Source organism: Rhea pennata, chromosome 5 (genome assembly GCF_028389875.1).
Source record: "Rhea pennata isolate bPtePen1 chromosome 5, bPtePen1.pri, whole genome shotgun sequence".
NCBI classification, from domain to species: domain Eukaryota; kingdom Metazoa; phylum Chordata; class Aves; order Rheiformes; family Rheidae; genus Rhea; species Rhea pennata.
The window spans coordinates 2,359,861-2,374,960 of record NC_084667.1 but is presented as its reverse complement, the minus strand read 5'-3'; the positions used below and the strand labels follow the sequence as shown (position 1 = coordinate 2,374,960).

The 15,100-nt window shown below is 35.0% G+C and overlaps 1 protein-coding gene across 1 annotated transcript in view; it reads left to right on the top strand.

Moving 5' to 3' along the window:
* Positions 1–15,100, top strand: part of TTC6 (tetratricopeptide repeat domain 6) — a 53,169-nt gene that overhangs the window by 32,368 nt on the left and 5,701 nt on the right. The window contains exons 16-26 of the mRNA XM_062576190.1: positions 54–204; positions 1,513–1,595; positions 2,341–2,417; positions 3,223–3,383; positions 5,483–5,617; positions 6,877–7,026; positions 7,581–7,721; positions 8,331–8,444; positions 10,362–10,481; positions 12,751–12,824; positions 14,312–14,522. Coding sequence (XP_062432174.1) covers positions 54–204; positions 1,513–1,595; positions 2,341–2,417; positions 3,223–3,383; positions 5,483–5,617; positions 6,877–7,026; positions 7,581–7,721; positions 8,331–8,444; positions 10,362–10,481; positions 12,751–12,824; positions 14,312–14,522 — 1,417 coding nt within the window. The remainder of the gene's footprint in view (positions 1–53; positions 205–1,512; positions 1,596–2,340; positions 2,418–3,222; positions 3,384–5,482; positions 5,618–6,876; positions 7,027–7,580; positions 7,722–8,330; positions 8,445–10,361; positions 10,482–12,750; positions 12,825–14,311; positions 14,523–15,100) is intronic.

The following is a 15,100-nucleotide window of genomic DNA, read 5'->3' as shown; positions in this document are numbered from 1 at the left end:
ATGACGTTTCGTGAGATACCTTTAACAAAGGGGGAATAAAAATCTGTTTTTAGATCTGTCGTCTTTGCTTACCTAAACATTGGTCTGATACTGCTGTTACATCTGGATCAATACTATAAAGCTATTCAGCAGTTTACTAATGCCATTGAAACTGATCCCCGAAATGTTCGAGCCTATTTATGTAGAGCCCAGGCATATCATAAGGTAAGACATTCCTTTTGCTTTTATTTGTCATTCAGTGTTGCTTTATTTATATTTACGATTGTGTGAGCATTTTAACACTTAGGCCTTGGTGTTACAAAGATGTTAGAACATGCTTATATACTTCAAGTAGTCTTTACCACTGTAATAGAATTACATAAATTGTAACTATTGTAAAATACTGTTGGTATGTGATGCAATGATGTCGCATATTACAATGTGTTTTAAAGTTATCTTTTTATGTTAGTGCACATCCAATCTGTGTTGTAATAGGATGTATTTTTAAAGTATAAAAATTTTGAAATTACGATTTTTTATAAACAATTTTCTTCAGAGTTCTCTTTTCAGGAAACTTAAATTTGTTTCACTACAAATAGGAAAGAAAACATTTCCAATATTTTAATTTCTGTGAAACTGGATGTTTCCTATTCTGCATGGGATTTCAGAATAGATTCAGTTAGCAATTATTTGAGATCCTCTTGGGAGTGAAAAGAATGGAGTGTGACAGTTTGAGATTGTCATTGACAGAACTGAAACAACTGTTGTATCTCACAGTGCTTAATTTGTTTTCAAATTGGTTGGAGAGATTGCTTAGATTGTTCATTTGCTTCCATAGCACATCTAAAGGAAATGACTTTTAGCTCAAAGTCCATCCAGATTGATTGATTATATTCTTTATTTGATTCTGTCTTTAATAAGCCTGATAGGTTGTGCTGGAGGTCATCTACCAACGTTCAGATTGCTTTTGTAGTCTTATTAACAGAGTTTAGATAACAGAAATAAATAAAGCAGCTAAATAAGCTGAGTGCGTGCATTCCATTATTACTATTCTTTGATGATGGTTTCCAGAGCAGTTATCCTAGGTGGATGTATCAGTCCTTGGAGCATTCATTGTAATGATCTGCCATTGCCTCAGCTTCTGAAGGACAGTTACTGGGATCACATGCACAGACACTTGGGAAAATAAATGGTTAGGTTCATTGCAACAACTAAGATTCATCAGGATATATGTGCATGCGGATCTCATAACCTAATCTCCTTCCCAGTAGTCCAGAATTGTCTTATTTGAATTTTGGAACAATAAAAGAACTGTCTGGTTTTTGGTTTTGCACTGTGGGAGTGTACGAAAATGTGGAGCAGGCATGTTTGGACCTTTTCTGAGCTCCTGTGCAGAGGGTATATATGCCTAATGAATTGGTATCATGTGTGCAATGCATCCTGCAGAACCACAGTTACACAGAAAGGTTAATTTTCTTCAAACTGCATTCATATTAGCAATTAAGTTGCTGGTTTTTATTTTATTAATTACAGATTCATAATTTACCGAATGCTGTGAAGGATATAAATCGAGCTATTCATCTTTATCCAACTAAATTACAACTGTACATATTAAGGTAGGAAAGTGATTGAAGCAACTGGTTGAAGACTGGTTGATGACTCTGTTGCAAATCTGAACTTTAAAAAATTCGTAATTTAAATGTTTTCCCCAAGTGGATGGATTTTGCCCTGATTTGTCAGTAGAATCCACATAATAACAAAGAATAGGAAAGATTGAGTCTGGGGCTATTTAGACTTCTATTCCCTTCTCCTCCATCCTCAACCCAGTGGGAAGCATCCAGCTTTACCAAGGTCAAAAGTGCCTACGTAAAGCTGTTTCCTACCCTGACAGGCTAGTGCAGCTGAAGAGGAAATTCTCGGATATAATTCCTTAAATAAAAAAAAAAAAAAATGTTTATTAGGTTCCAGTCAGTAATGCTGTACTTTCCAACTCCTAAAAGAGGATTGCTCAGCTGTCTCCAAGACAGCTGTTTGGCTAACAGAGCCTATTCTACTAATGGTTATAGCTGAAGAAGAAAAAATCTCTGCTGGTCTTTGAAATCAGACTGTATCTATCAGCTATCAGTCTGTGATGGATTTTGGAAGCAGCTTTAAGATTGTCACAATTCTTGAAATATTGAGATGTGATGGAAACAAAGAGGAAAAAACCTTGACTGTATTTATTGGAAGACATTATTTTTTCATTTTATGCTAAAGAAAGCGAATTGTAGTTTTTTAATCCTCTAGCAGTATTTGCACTTTGGAAAAAAAAATACTTGGAGATAGCTCTTCTAATTGTATCTAACAAATATTTCATTATAGGGGAAAATATTTAATGGAAATGAAGAAATATGAACTAGCAAGTTTATGCATTCACCAAGTTGCAGAAATGGATGAAGGTAATGTCAATTTGCCTAGGGATTTGTGAGCCATGGTAACAACCTGTAAGCAAGGAATTGTTTAAAAAGTTAATCTCAAGGCTAGTTATCACAAATCAGCTAAAATATGGATACTTACTGTCTAGCACATTTTGTTTGTGTGTCTATAGCCTTAAAAATAATATTGATGTATATTATTACCAATAGGATCATGTGTGATTTCAAAATTTCCTGTATCTTTTGTGTGCTTGTCATTTTTTACTTCCACCTGATTTCTAACATTACGGAAATATTGAGTAAAGATTCTATTTTGTTTTTACATGTGATTTTTCCTTACAAGATACCAAATTGATTTATGACTGAACCTTCTCAATGCATCTGAATAGTTAAAATATTGCAGTATAGTTATTCTTGTTACGTGCTGGGCATAAAGCAGCACACTGTATCAGACAAACGTCCTGTCTCTGGTGGCAACTAACAGTGAATACACAGGGTATAAGAATATAAAAACAAAGTAAGCACATGGTGATACTTCCACAGAGCAAAGCCTTCTTAGATGTGAGGAAAAAAAGGTAAAAATTTGCAGATGCTTAGCACTTAAACTACACTTGCTGATAATTGACTGTTCGTTTTCAGACTTTTATATGTAAGTAGTTGATATTTTTATGGCTGCTAAAGCAAACACATTTTGACACTCAAATATTTTGATAGCATTTTGAAGTTTATTTTTTGAAGTTTCAGCTTTTCCCTTAAAGGCATTTTATACTGGACAATGTATAGATTGAAGGAAGAGCGAGAACTACTTTTCATGATGTTTTTCTTCCAGGATCCTTCAAGTCTCAGCCTGTTCAGCAAGCACTCATTCAGTCATTTTGTCAAAATCACGATAAAGCCATGGAGTACTTATGTGAAGCTATTGCAATTCAGCCTGAGCCTTCAGTGTTTGTTCTTCTAGGAAAAATACAAATGAAAGCCAAGAAAACTAAGGTTAGTAATGTTTACATTGTATATATGTATGTAAAGCAAGACAATGTTTTTATTTCTGTGTTCTTTTAGCACTTTGAGATGCCTTGTTATGTAGGTAAAAGTTCCCAGTATGTGTTTAGATTATAAGAGGTGAATAAGACTTCAACACCATAGTCGTGCACCACTAGAAGTTCAGCATAATTAGGCAATTTTAATGTTAAAACCTCTAAGATCATCTATTAAAAGGTTAAATTATGTAGATTGGGATCAATTATATACCCTAATTCTGCTTCTTTTGAAATAAAGTGACACAGAAGTATGTCTAGCATTTTTTGTCTAATAAAATTTAGTACAAAAGTTTAATTTGTGCATGTAAAATGAATATATAGCGTACAGTTATAGCTAGTTTCTCAACTTTGTTAATATTCTTATATCATAGGGTTTTTGCTCTTGCAGTTAGCCATTGCTCTTGTTGCAGTCCTGTTTATTTATACAAAATGTACAGAGCCTGGTTTCCCTGAACATAATAGGAACAAGCAAGAGCTAGTTTCAAAAGCCTTTAGTCTACCTATCCATAGAGCTCTGTTTTTTCTTTTCCTCTTAACCTTATGTTTGCGACTTCTTTTTAAATGATTATCAGGTGTACACTTAAAAATACATACTGCTTTTTTTTGTTTTGTTTTGTTTTGTTTTTTTGTTTTTTTGTTTTTACCGATAAAGCCTCTTGGGCCACTCAGCTTTTTTGTTAGGCCTGGATGTTTTATTCGTCTCAGACGGTAATGGAACATGACTGGTTCTGCTGTCCTTCAAAGAGGAATGCCAGGTGGCATTTAAGATGGCAATCATTAATACCCTTCAGTCCAACCCATTTCAACTCCTGTGGTTAAGAGGATGTGTGTTAGAGTCCTTTCCTGATTTGTCAGAGTGTTTCTCCCAGATGTGAAGACTTGCACCACTACCTCCCCTGGAAAGGAATTTCAGAATCCTTCTAGTATGGGAAAATTGTCAGACTTCAGGCTATACTGCCCTGAGAATCAGCTGTGCCATTAGGATCATGCCCGAGGGAGTTCAGACATCTACAGTTTTTTGTTTCTTAAAGTATCAGGCTTTTTTAACAGTATGAAGAGAGGGAAAGGTTTTTAAAATAGCAGGAAATGCAGACTTGTATCATTTAAAACTTCTACTGTTTTGATGACAACTTAGGCAGGTGTAGTATTTGCGGATACTTGTGTGGGCGCTGGGATTTCAGGCTGATCTTTTCGAACAAATGCACCTTTATTTTGACAGACTCATTTAAGAAAAATTGCTATAGTACTTTTACTCTTCTTAATATTTAAACTTTCAACCTTTAGACAAAGCCAGTTTCTGGAGGTCCAAAAAGAAACTGGCTCAGAGGTCTCTGTCAGTATCATTGTCCCTTTCTAATCCTAAAAGGTTAGAGGAATAGCTTATCTTGAAGTAGTCGTAATTTCCTGGTTGTTTTCCTTAACTCTCTTTTAAAACCAAATCATTATTAAATATTCATAAATTGTTGCCCACATCTATGAGGCATGATAAGATTTTGAGAGGCTACTAACTTAAATTAAATTGCTTTAATACCTGAGCAGGATGGATCTTTTCAATGTGTTTCTTAATAGGCAATACATTTCTGCAAGTTATATATGGAATAAATAGTTTGTCTTTAGATAAAGAAACCAGCAGCAAGTATTTCATTATCACCAGCTACCATCAAAAGGTGTACCTCCTTTTCCTGAGAAGAGGAAATAAGTTATAAGTAAAATTAATTAATGAATAGTTATATTTATTTATTTCTCTAAATAACTCTATAAATGAATAATCTGTTATTTCTCTACTGTGTACAGTAGCTTCTTTGAAACATAAATGAATCTCAAAGTTTTTTCTTTGTTTTTTTTTTTTTCCTGATCTGTTGTTTATATGAAGCATTCAGAGATCAAGAGTGTGACTACCTTTACCAGCACCAAGGGAGCACCAGACTAAACATTTTTACGTTAATGTTCCTAAGACTAAGGAAAACTTTAAAAAAGAATTAAGAATGGCTAGTAAGTCTTGCAGACGTTCAGTCAAGTGCTTTACAACTATGAATATTCTTTGTATTGCAGAATGCTGTGGAAAGTTTTAAACAAGCTATAAAGCTTCTGATTACCTCACCAAGAACCCTACCTAATACATTTGAGGCTGCAGAAATGTATTATCTTATAGGCCTGTGTTATATGGAGCAAGTAAGTTTATTGCAGGTTAGTATCAGTTATGTAGGCTGTATTAGTCTTTCAATTTATTGTCTGTAAACAACGGCTATGAAAACTGAGTAAAGGATTTTAATATTTTAAACAGTCTCCACAATTTTTTTTGCTCATGATGTACAGGAGACTGTCTTGCAAGTTTGTGAATCAATTTTCCAGCATTAATGTTACAATCTGCTGTCATCCTGTTGGAGCAGAAAGTAACATGAATTTCTTACCTATGTATCAGTGTTTTCACAGATGCCATAGATAAAAAAACTATGCTCATAGAGGAGTAAGAATGGTTTAGTAAATTGGCACTAAACTTGGACAAGAGGATTCCTGGAATATTGTCTTAGTTATGGCACTGATTGCATAATTGTTTTATATATTGCTGTTCAAAACACCCTTAACTGATTCCATTTGACCTTCATCTGATGTATGATTTTTTTTATAAATAAACTATATTACCTAAGAAAAATATATTTACCTAGTTTTAATAAAATAAATAATTCTAACTATATTGGAGGCTTCTTTCTTGAAAACCATATTGAAAGCCTATCAGTGAGCTTTGTGTAATGCCCAGTGTGGGTTCATATCAACGTTTCTGTTTCAGTGTATAAGTTCCATATGTTTCAGTTATAGATTTGCTAAAAGGTTCAAGGTTGAAACTAGAAACATTTGATTTATCATAATTTCATAGGCAAGGAGAACCATTTCTTGCCTCGTTGGCCTCTAAACCTGACAGTCATAATTGATATCCTTTTGTAGGAAGGCTGTAAGAAATATCTGAAATGTCTAATGTGGTGATACCTGATAATCACAAGAGGTGACTTTCTGGGTCAATATAGCTCCGGTATTACAGCTGTATATGCCAGGAAAGCTCGTGACTTTGTAAGTTAATGTGCAGTGTAGAGGGAAAAACTATCCAGATGGATTTTAAAGGAGTTGCAGGTTAGCCATGTTTGTTCATTGTCCATTATAATAAGTATTTCACTATTTCCACTCTTTATAGATAGAAAAGCATGTGCATGGTTAATCCTTTGCAGTCTCAGTGAAGAAGAGATTATTAAATGGGTTAGATTGTACCACACTGTGATTATGATTGTGTTATATAGGGCATTAAACATTACAAATTTTTTAGTAGCGGTAAACAGATGAAAACAGTAAAAAGCAATGCAGATACATGTTGGGTTCTAACTGCAAAACTGCCTGTGGTTTAAACTACATACAAACAGATCATGTTTAATCTAAATGGTATGTTATCCTTTCAGGCCTGTGATGCTTTTAGTATGGCTATCAGACTACATTCAAGTTATCCGGATGCTTTCTATCAGCGGGGGCTGTGTAGAATGCAACTTGGACAAGCTAAGTGTATCCTAGATTTCAATCGAACACTTGCACTTTGCCCATCACATTTCCAGGTAATATAAAGAATTCTGGTAGCTTGTTTCTGTGAGGCACTTCAGGATGAGTTCAAAGAATAATGTATTCTGCATTTATGGGTATACTGCTGTTTAATCTAACAGCCAGCACTCTATTTATTGCTCATATTCTTTTTCTCGGAATGTCAGATGTAAGAATATCAGAGCACCTTTTCCATCTTGTGGTAGCAAACTGTTTTTGCTTCAAAGCAACTTCAAAGATCTCCTTTAAGGAATAGTTTGCCCATCACTTGGGCTTTTTGTTTAGAATGTGTCTGTCTGTTTAATAGCCTTTCTTTGGATATTGTTTTTTTCAAATCTAAAGACTTCAATTTTTGTCTTGTTTACTCAAACACATATTTGTTTCAATTTTCTTGCTCCTTTTCATTATTATAATTGAGACTTCATACTTTTTTTTTCTCATATGAATATGGTTCATAAGATGTATGGTTTTTATGAAGCTTGTCATTCCTTACTTTTATTTAATGCCTATCTTTAAAAACCTAGCTTTTTTAGCATTATACCGCATCATCATTCTGTCTCAATTTCTACAGGCATATATGAGTCGTGCTATTTACTATGGAAGTAAAGGCAGGTACTCTAAGGCAATTCTGAATTGTAATGAGGCTATCAAAATTCATCCTAACAGTGCGAGAGCTCATTTTTATCGAGGAACTTTGAAGTATCACAATAAGGTGGGAATGTTTGCTATCGTTGTAAATATGAATGTAACACACAATTTATTAAAGCTGGATTCGAGAAGGTGGCATGGTACACCATGCATGCCAAGACTGCAGATGCAGGCTGTGCTGGTGGTGTAAGAAGGAGTCTTTAGCTCCTGTAGAACCTTTGATAATCTATCCTAGTTACTACTTTATTCTTGAATAGTGGTAAAAGCATTGGAAAACAGTGTTGCTGGTGGAAGGGAGAAATTCTACTTGATTAATTTTTTGATTTAATTGAACCCTAACTTGATTACTTCCCCTCTGAAGCCACTTTCTGTTCATGCTAGTAAAATTAAGGATTGATTATGTATTGTATTAAATGAATATGATATAAGCAAATACTAAGAATGTTTGGCTTGCCCAAACAGAGCTTCTACAGAAGTGTTCCCACTGAAAAGGACTGCAGTAATTAGTCCATAGTGAAAATCATGAAATAGTAGGATGCTTTCCTGTGCTGATGAATAAACAAAAATATAAAACCATGAAATGAAATTTTACAATAGGCTTTAATTTAAGGAAAAATATGTAGTGCTGTGAATTGTGAATTATAATTTATACAAAGTGTTTTTGCATGTGCAGACATACAAAGTTGCAATTGAAGATCTTTCCAAAACTATTGACCTCAACAAATCCTGCATTTTGGCATATTATAACAGAGCAGTTTGTTATCATCAAATAAAGGATTTCAGAAAGGTATAGTACTCATTTTTTTTTCAACAACACATGATCACTCAATTGTTCATAATAGCCGTTATTGATTATCAATTAGAATTAATCAGGAGAAGACTATATCAAAATTGTGATTTGATGTACCTACAACTCTCATTCACATATTTCAACTTCTGTTGACCTGCCAGTCAACTGCCCCTAAATGTTTTTACTTCCTAGCTTTGTTGTATGCCAAAGGCACAAGAGAATACACACAGACACAACACATCTTTGGGCTGTGAGGAAGAGCATACCAAGATATCTTTTTTATGAGGTCTTTTTTCAGAGGTCAGACTAGTTCTCAAGTATGTGAGTTAAGGAATCTGAAATCAAATCATGGTCTTGGGCAAGGGCCTTGTGGTTAAGTGAGCAAGAATGATGCAGATAGATAAAGAGAAATTGTAGATTACAGTAAATTAAAGTAAAACCTTAAGATATGAAAATGATACTTCCACCATTTGTAAGGTATTATAAATCATTCTTAATCACTTTTCAGAAAAGCCAGTTCAAGTCCTGTCATTGGGCAACACTGAGGAAAGACTTCTCCATCTTTTTTACACTCTCCCATCAAATATTTATATGCATTGATAAGATCTTCCCTGAGCCTTTTCTTCTCCAGGTTAAACAGTCCCAGCTCTTTCTACTTCTTCTCATATCACAGATGATCCAAGCCCTTAATCATCCCTGTGGCCTTTTGCTGGACGCTCTAGCATGTCTGCATCATGCTTGTACAGGGGAGCCCAGGACTGGACCCAGCACTCCACGTATGGCCTCTCTGGTGCTGAGTGGAGGGGAGGGATTGCCTCTCTCGACTTGCTGTCAGCGCTTGTCCTAGTACAGTCCAATAAGCTGCTGGCCGCCTTTGCTGCAAGGGCACATTGCTGGCTCACGTCCAGCTTGTTGTCCACCAGGACCCCCAGGTCCTTTCTGCAAAGCTGCCCTCCAGCCAGTCTGCCCCTAGCCTGTACTGGTGCATGGGATTATTCCTCCCCAGGGGCAGAACTTCACACTTCCATTTTTTGAAGTTCATGAGTTTCCTAACTGCCCATTTTTTTTTTAGCCTGTCAAGGTCCCTCTGAACAGCAATGCAATCATCTGGTATAAATACGAGGGAAGTAGCCGAAAAAGTGTAGTATTTAAGTGTAGCACCCAAGAAATCTACCAGATTTAACAAGAACTGGATTGTTTTCTGTAAAGTTGATTCTGGTTTTAAAAGTGGCAAGGAATAGGGCTTCCCTGAAGTGGCTAATATATGGAATATTGCTTTTGTGATATTAGCCCTAAACTGTCTGATTGTTTCTTACTACACTGTGTGAGTTCATTCTTCAAGTGAAAAAAAAAAGAATAAGAATATAACTTCTTTAGATCAAGCACTGCTAGAATATTGTTCAGTTTTGATAAACTTGTGAATTGAGGCTTTTCCATTCTATACTTACCAAAACTTAGTTAATATAGCTAGTTCTTAGATTTTTCAGTAGTAATATATCATATTAACAATATTTAATTAAAGTTCCTTACTTTGATATTAAATCCCGATTAATGGATTTAGAATCGTTAAAAACAAAGTTTTAAATAAAATTGTGGACATAACATTTAGCTCTAGGAGAAAATAAATTTTATTTCTAACTTTGAAATATATGCAACTACAAAAAAGTTTTAATTATGTCAATATTTAATATATTTTCTTTGCTGTTGTAGTCTGGAAATGGTATATATGTAATCATAAGAGGGCTTCAAATGCAGTTAAGTTCAATCTGCAACATTGAATCGCTGTTATAGTCGAATTGAAGCCAATGCACATGTACATGATTTGTAGGAATTTAAAATTTTGTTTTTTAAATTCTAAAGTATCATTGTATTCCCCTGAATAAGTTATTGCTTAAAATACATATGTTTTTGTAGGCTTTGAAAGATTATGGAATTCTTCTCCTGCTTGAGCTGAGTAAGGAAATAGTTTTTAAAGTGTTAATTAATCGTGGACTACTCTATGTGGAACTTGGCGATTATGCTAATGCATGTGAGGTACGGCTCCTTCTTTGTTTACAGGAAAACTGGATTTTTTTTTTCCTGTCAGTTATAATCCATTGCTAATATGAAGACCAATCTGCTGATTTCTGCTTTCTTCTAAAGTAGTCTGTGCCCAGTTCTCATTTGCTTAACATCTAATGGTGCTCTGGCAGCAAAGCGTGCAAATAAAATGCAGTTTTACTTGTTTTACAACAATTTTGTATGGCTAGATTTAAGCATGGGAGTTGTACAAAATTTAATAAGGAAGAACCTGATTTTTCTTTTAGTCTTAGAAGTCATTTATGTTGAGTCTAAATGCATACAAACTCATACTTAGAAGCCTATGTAAATAAAGGGTTCTGATTAAGTGGGTTTGCTCTTCTTCTGTGTGCGTGTAAATGACTTTTTGTTGAAAGGGGAGGAAGAGTAAAACCCCGAGTTAATTTTCTTAAAAGTAAGAAAAATGTATGTGATCCTGAATGACTCACAACTGAGGTGACTTTCACTGAGACTCCATCTGGTGTAGCAATAGCAGGTTTCAAACCTAACAGTGCTAAACATCACTCTTTCAAACATGTTTTTTCTTATTTTTTTAAGTTTAAGTATTTTAACTTTTTAAAAAGTTTGAATTTTTCTTTCCTTTAAAGCAGAGTGTTTTTTTTTTTAAATATAGCTGATAAAAATGGAGGCATTTGTTGCCTCCATTGCAGAATAACAACTGTAAACTTTGATATCTTTGTTATATGTTACCAAGAATTTCAGTGTAGGCAGTTAAAATAGAGTAATATTTCTTATCTCCAAATATAGATTGAAAAATGAATATGAATCCCATTCCAGTGACCCAGAAATGTTCCATTGGAAATACACGACAAAAGCCCTTTGCGGTTGATAGACCTTGCGTAGAAATAAGTGAAATAGGGCTGTTGCTTTGTCCCTCTCGCCCATGCTTCAAGATGCATTTGATCAGAATAGCTCAGATAAGAGACTGAGATGGTGCAAGGTGATGCACAAGGGGCAAGGAAAGGAGACTGGGGAATTGCGGTAATGGGGCAGAACCAGCAGAATCAGCAAAAAGTTCTTGGAGAGAATTGTAGAGAAGACAAATTTGCAAAATGGTAGTTGAATAACAGACACGAAAACTTTAGCTAATTTAAGAAAAGAAACGGAGATTATAAATGTGCTTGAGAATGGTTTGTGTGCCAATTAGTTTTGTCAGATGTTACTGCAAGAAGTAAATATCTGCATATTGTATAGTGCTTGTTGAATTAGGATATTATTGTTTAAGCATGGATTCATGCTAATTGAATTGAGTATATTCCAACATGAATTGGGTGCACTGGAAGAAACAGGAAAGAGTATGATTTAGTCTGTAGAAGAACTGAATTGCTAAATGGAGGTGCCTGTCTTGGTCCGTTCTGTGAAGTATGGAGCAACCTGTCGGGGTAGCAGCCAAAGACCAAACCCGGTCTTTGGAACTTTGATGCTGCTTTTGCTCTGCTCTGCACACAGAGCAGAGTGTCTAGTTCAGACTGCACGTGCAAAGATTCCTCTTAGCTTGGTTGGGAACCCTTTTGAAAGGCTTTGGTGGATTGGAGCAGTGTGCCTCAGTAGTTTTTCAGAGGCAGACATATTACTTTACAATACTAATTTGAACAAACAAAAATTGAGTTCGTAGCTGCAATTCAGTGGATACATCAGATAAACGGCTTACTACATACTGACCGCTTTGCTGTGCGGAGACTAAAGTGCTTTCTTGTTCATAACTGAAATGTTCCTGTCTGATTTCGGAAACACCTGCGGATTTTGACAAATGGTCTGAATGTTAGTAAAAGGAAAAGTCAAGTCTTGAAAACAGTGATTTATAATAAAAATGCCATCATGAAAGTAACTAGATAATTTTATTACTGGAGCAGTTTGAATGAAATGGTGTGTAGCTGAATAGGTGTTCAGTATGTATGCGTAAAAATAACAATTTAGATAAGGTATTTCTATTAAACAAACAAACAACACTTCTGGATTTTTTTTTATGAAAATGATGCCTCTAGTTTCCTGGGAAATATGATCTCACATAATTTGAAAGATTTTATTTTATTAAAATCTTGGACATTAAGTATGATAACAGTTTTTACAATTTAATACATTTCCTGTTCTCTTAAAAGTGTAATGTAGTGTCAGAAGTCATCTCCCTTTTCAGATAAAAATATAAAATTGTTTTGCTAAGACCATAATTTTAAGTGAAGTGAAACAATACAAATTTATATGTTTTAATATCTCTTCTTTTCAGGATTTCAAAGCAGCAACACTGCATAGTCCATTTGATAGCCAGATCTTCCAAGCTATTGGGATCTGCTATCACAGGTAAGATGGGTGGTTTTGTTTAATGCAGAGTAGGGATAGGGAGCAACTGCTGAACTTGATACTGCAGCACACTGAGAACTGGAAGAAGGGTGAGTGGCTAAAATGAATGGGAAAAAGAATAAATTAGGTATTTTTCAAGTTTACTTAAAATTAGGCTCCCTCTCCCCCTTTTGGGGACTTCTGTTACTAGCAATTATATGTTCATGGCAGAATTGGAAAGAAATAGGGCAATAAAATAAATCTAAGAGAAGGACTGAAGAATGAAGAATTATGAGAAGTAAACAGAGATATAAATCCCTACCCTTGAAGGGGATTGGAAGTAATATAAAGTTGTGTTAGTTTGTTCAGAATTAGTTAGGATTAGATCTGCAGTTTGTGCTTTAAGGCAAAGCAAAAGCCTCAGTGATTGTCCTTGCATGATTTTTTTTATTTTGACGTTCTGAGGAATAGTTTCATCAAAATTAAATTTATTTTGAAAGATTAAAATAAATCTGTTAAATCATTAAAATAGATACAATTTGGAAGAATTAAGTACATCAGTATTTTAGTCCACTTATCATAGTGACAGCTGGAGTCCATAGATGAGTGTCTTGTGAGATAATAACTGTGCTATAAAGGAAATTTTAATAGCTAAATGCCAGCTAGTTTAGTTTTATCTGTTTTATCACTGCAGAACCCTGTTGCTGCTGAGGCAGTGTGGGGATGGATGTATTCAGGATTTTAGCATCAAAATTCTTGTGTTAGTATGCCTGTTGTTAGGGCATGTACTTTGTACCTTTGTACTTTGACATATTAAAATTTTATACGTGAAGATATCTACTAGCATTCATTGACATTTAACTTGTTTAATACTTTTTTACTCCTTGCTGGTATACCCTAAATGTGTTAAGTTTTGTGTCTTTATCTAAGGACAGAATTCTACAGTTGGCCTGCTTTCAGACCAAAATGGTCTATGCCTGAGCATCAACTGCTTTTACCCTGCAAAATTATCATAGTTTTGATGTGCTCAAGAGCTGATGTGAGAAAAAACAGAGAGAAGCTTATATTAGAAGCAAATTATTTATGGTTGAAACAGCTGTGTCTGAACAGACTAACCAAAAAGCATGTGTGGTCATGACATTTGGACAGCATGAATGACTCAGCTAAAGTCTACATTAGAATCTGCTGTGTACAAATGTTGAAAAAGTAAAATATTGGCCCAGCAAAAGCTAGTGAGACTTGCTGTTTTCTTCATTGGGCCAAGGATTTCAAACTGGAGTTTGCAAGATTTTAGGGTAACTGCCTTCACTGATCTAATAAACATCAAGGAGCACATATAGAAAGTAAAACTAAGGGAAATAAAAAATTTTGTACCTCATAAGAATTGAGCTATTTTCTGAGGTAATTATGTAGTAGTACTTGCTGATCATTCATAAGTTGAGAAACTCATTTATAAAATTACTAAAAAGGTAAACAGAGCTAATAATCATGAATATATCTATTTTTAGACTTAATGAGTTTGAAGAAGCTGTGAGAGCATTTAATCAGGTTCTCAAACTAGATCCTGTTTCTGTGGATGCCTACGTTGGAAGAGGAAATTCATACATGGAAAGCAGACCTGAGGCTGATCGTAAACAAGCACAGAAAGATTTCTTGAAAGCGCTTCACCTGAATCCGAAGTGTCTGAAAGCCAGAATTTGCTTAGGATATAACTTGCAGGTAACACCAAAATTCATTATAAGTAATATATGTAATCAAAGAAAATAATATTATTTTTGTATGTATATATTTATACAACAGAAAACATCTAAGGGATCAACAGGATAAAATAATCCATACACTTAATGTAGATCTTAGTCTCCTTTCTTTTTAAATTATTCTCTTTTCACATTTGTGCCCAATCTTTTTGGAGATTTGTTCTTTAATAATGTCTTATCAAGTAACTTGTCACTCCAGTCTTCAAGAAGGGCAAGAAGGAGGACCCAGTCAACTATAGGCCAGTCAACCTCACCTCCATTCCTGGAAAGGTGATGGAACAGCTCATTCTGGATGTCATCTGCAGACATACAGAAGAGAAGAAGGTGATCAGGAGTAGCCAGGATGGATTCACCAAGGGGAAATCCTGCTTAACCAATCTGATAGCCTTCTATGATGGCACGGCTGGCTGGGTAGATGAGGGCAGAGCAGTGGACGTTGTGTACCTTGACTTCAGCAAGGCTTTTGACACTCTCTCCCATAATATCCTCCTAGATAAGCTCAGGAAGTGTGGGTAAGACAAGTGGACAGTGAGGTGGATT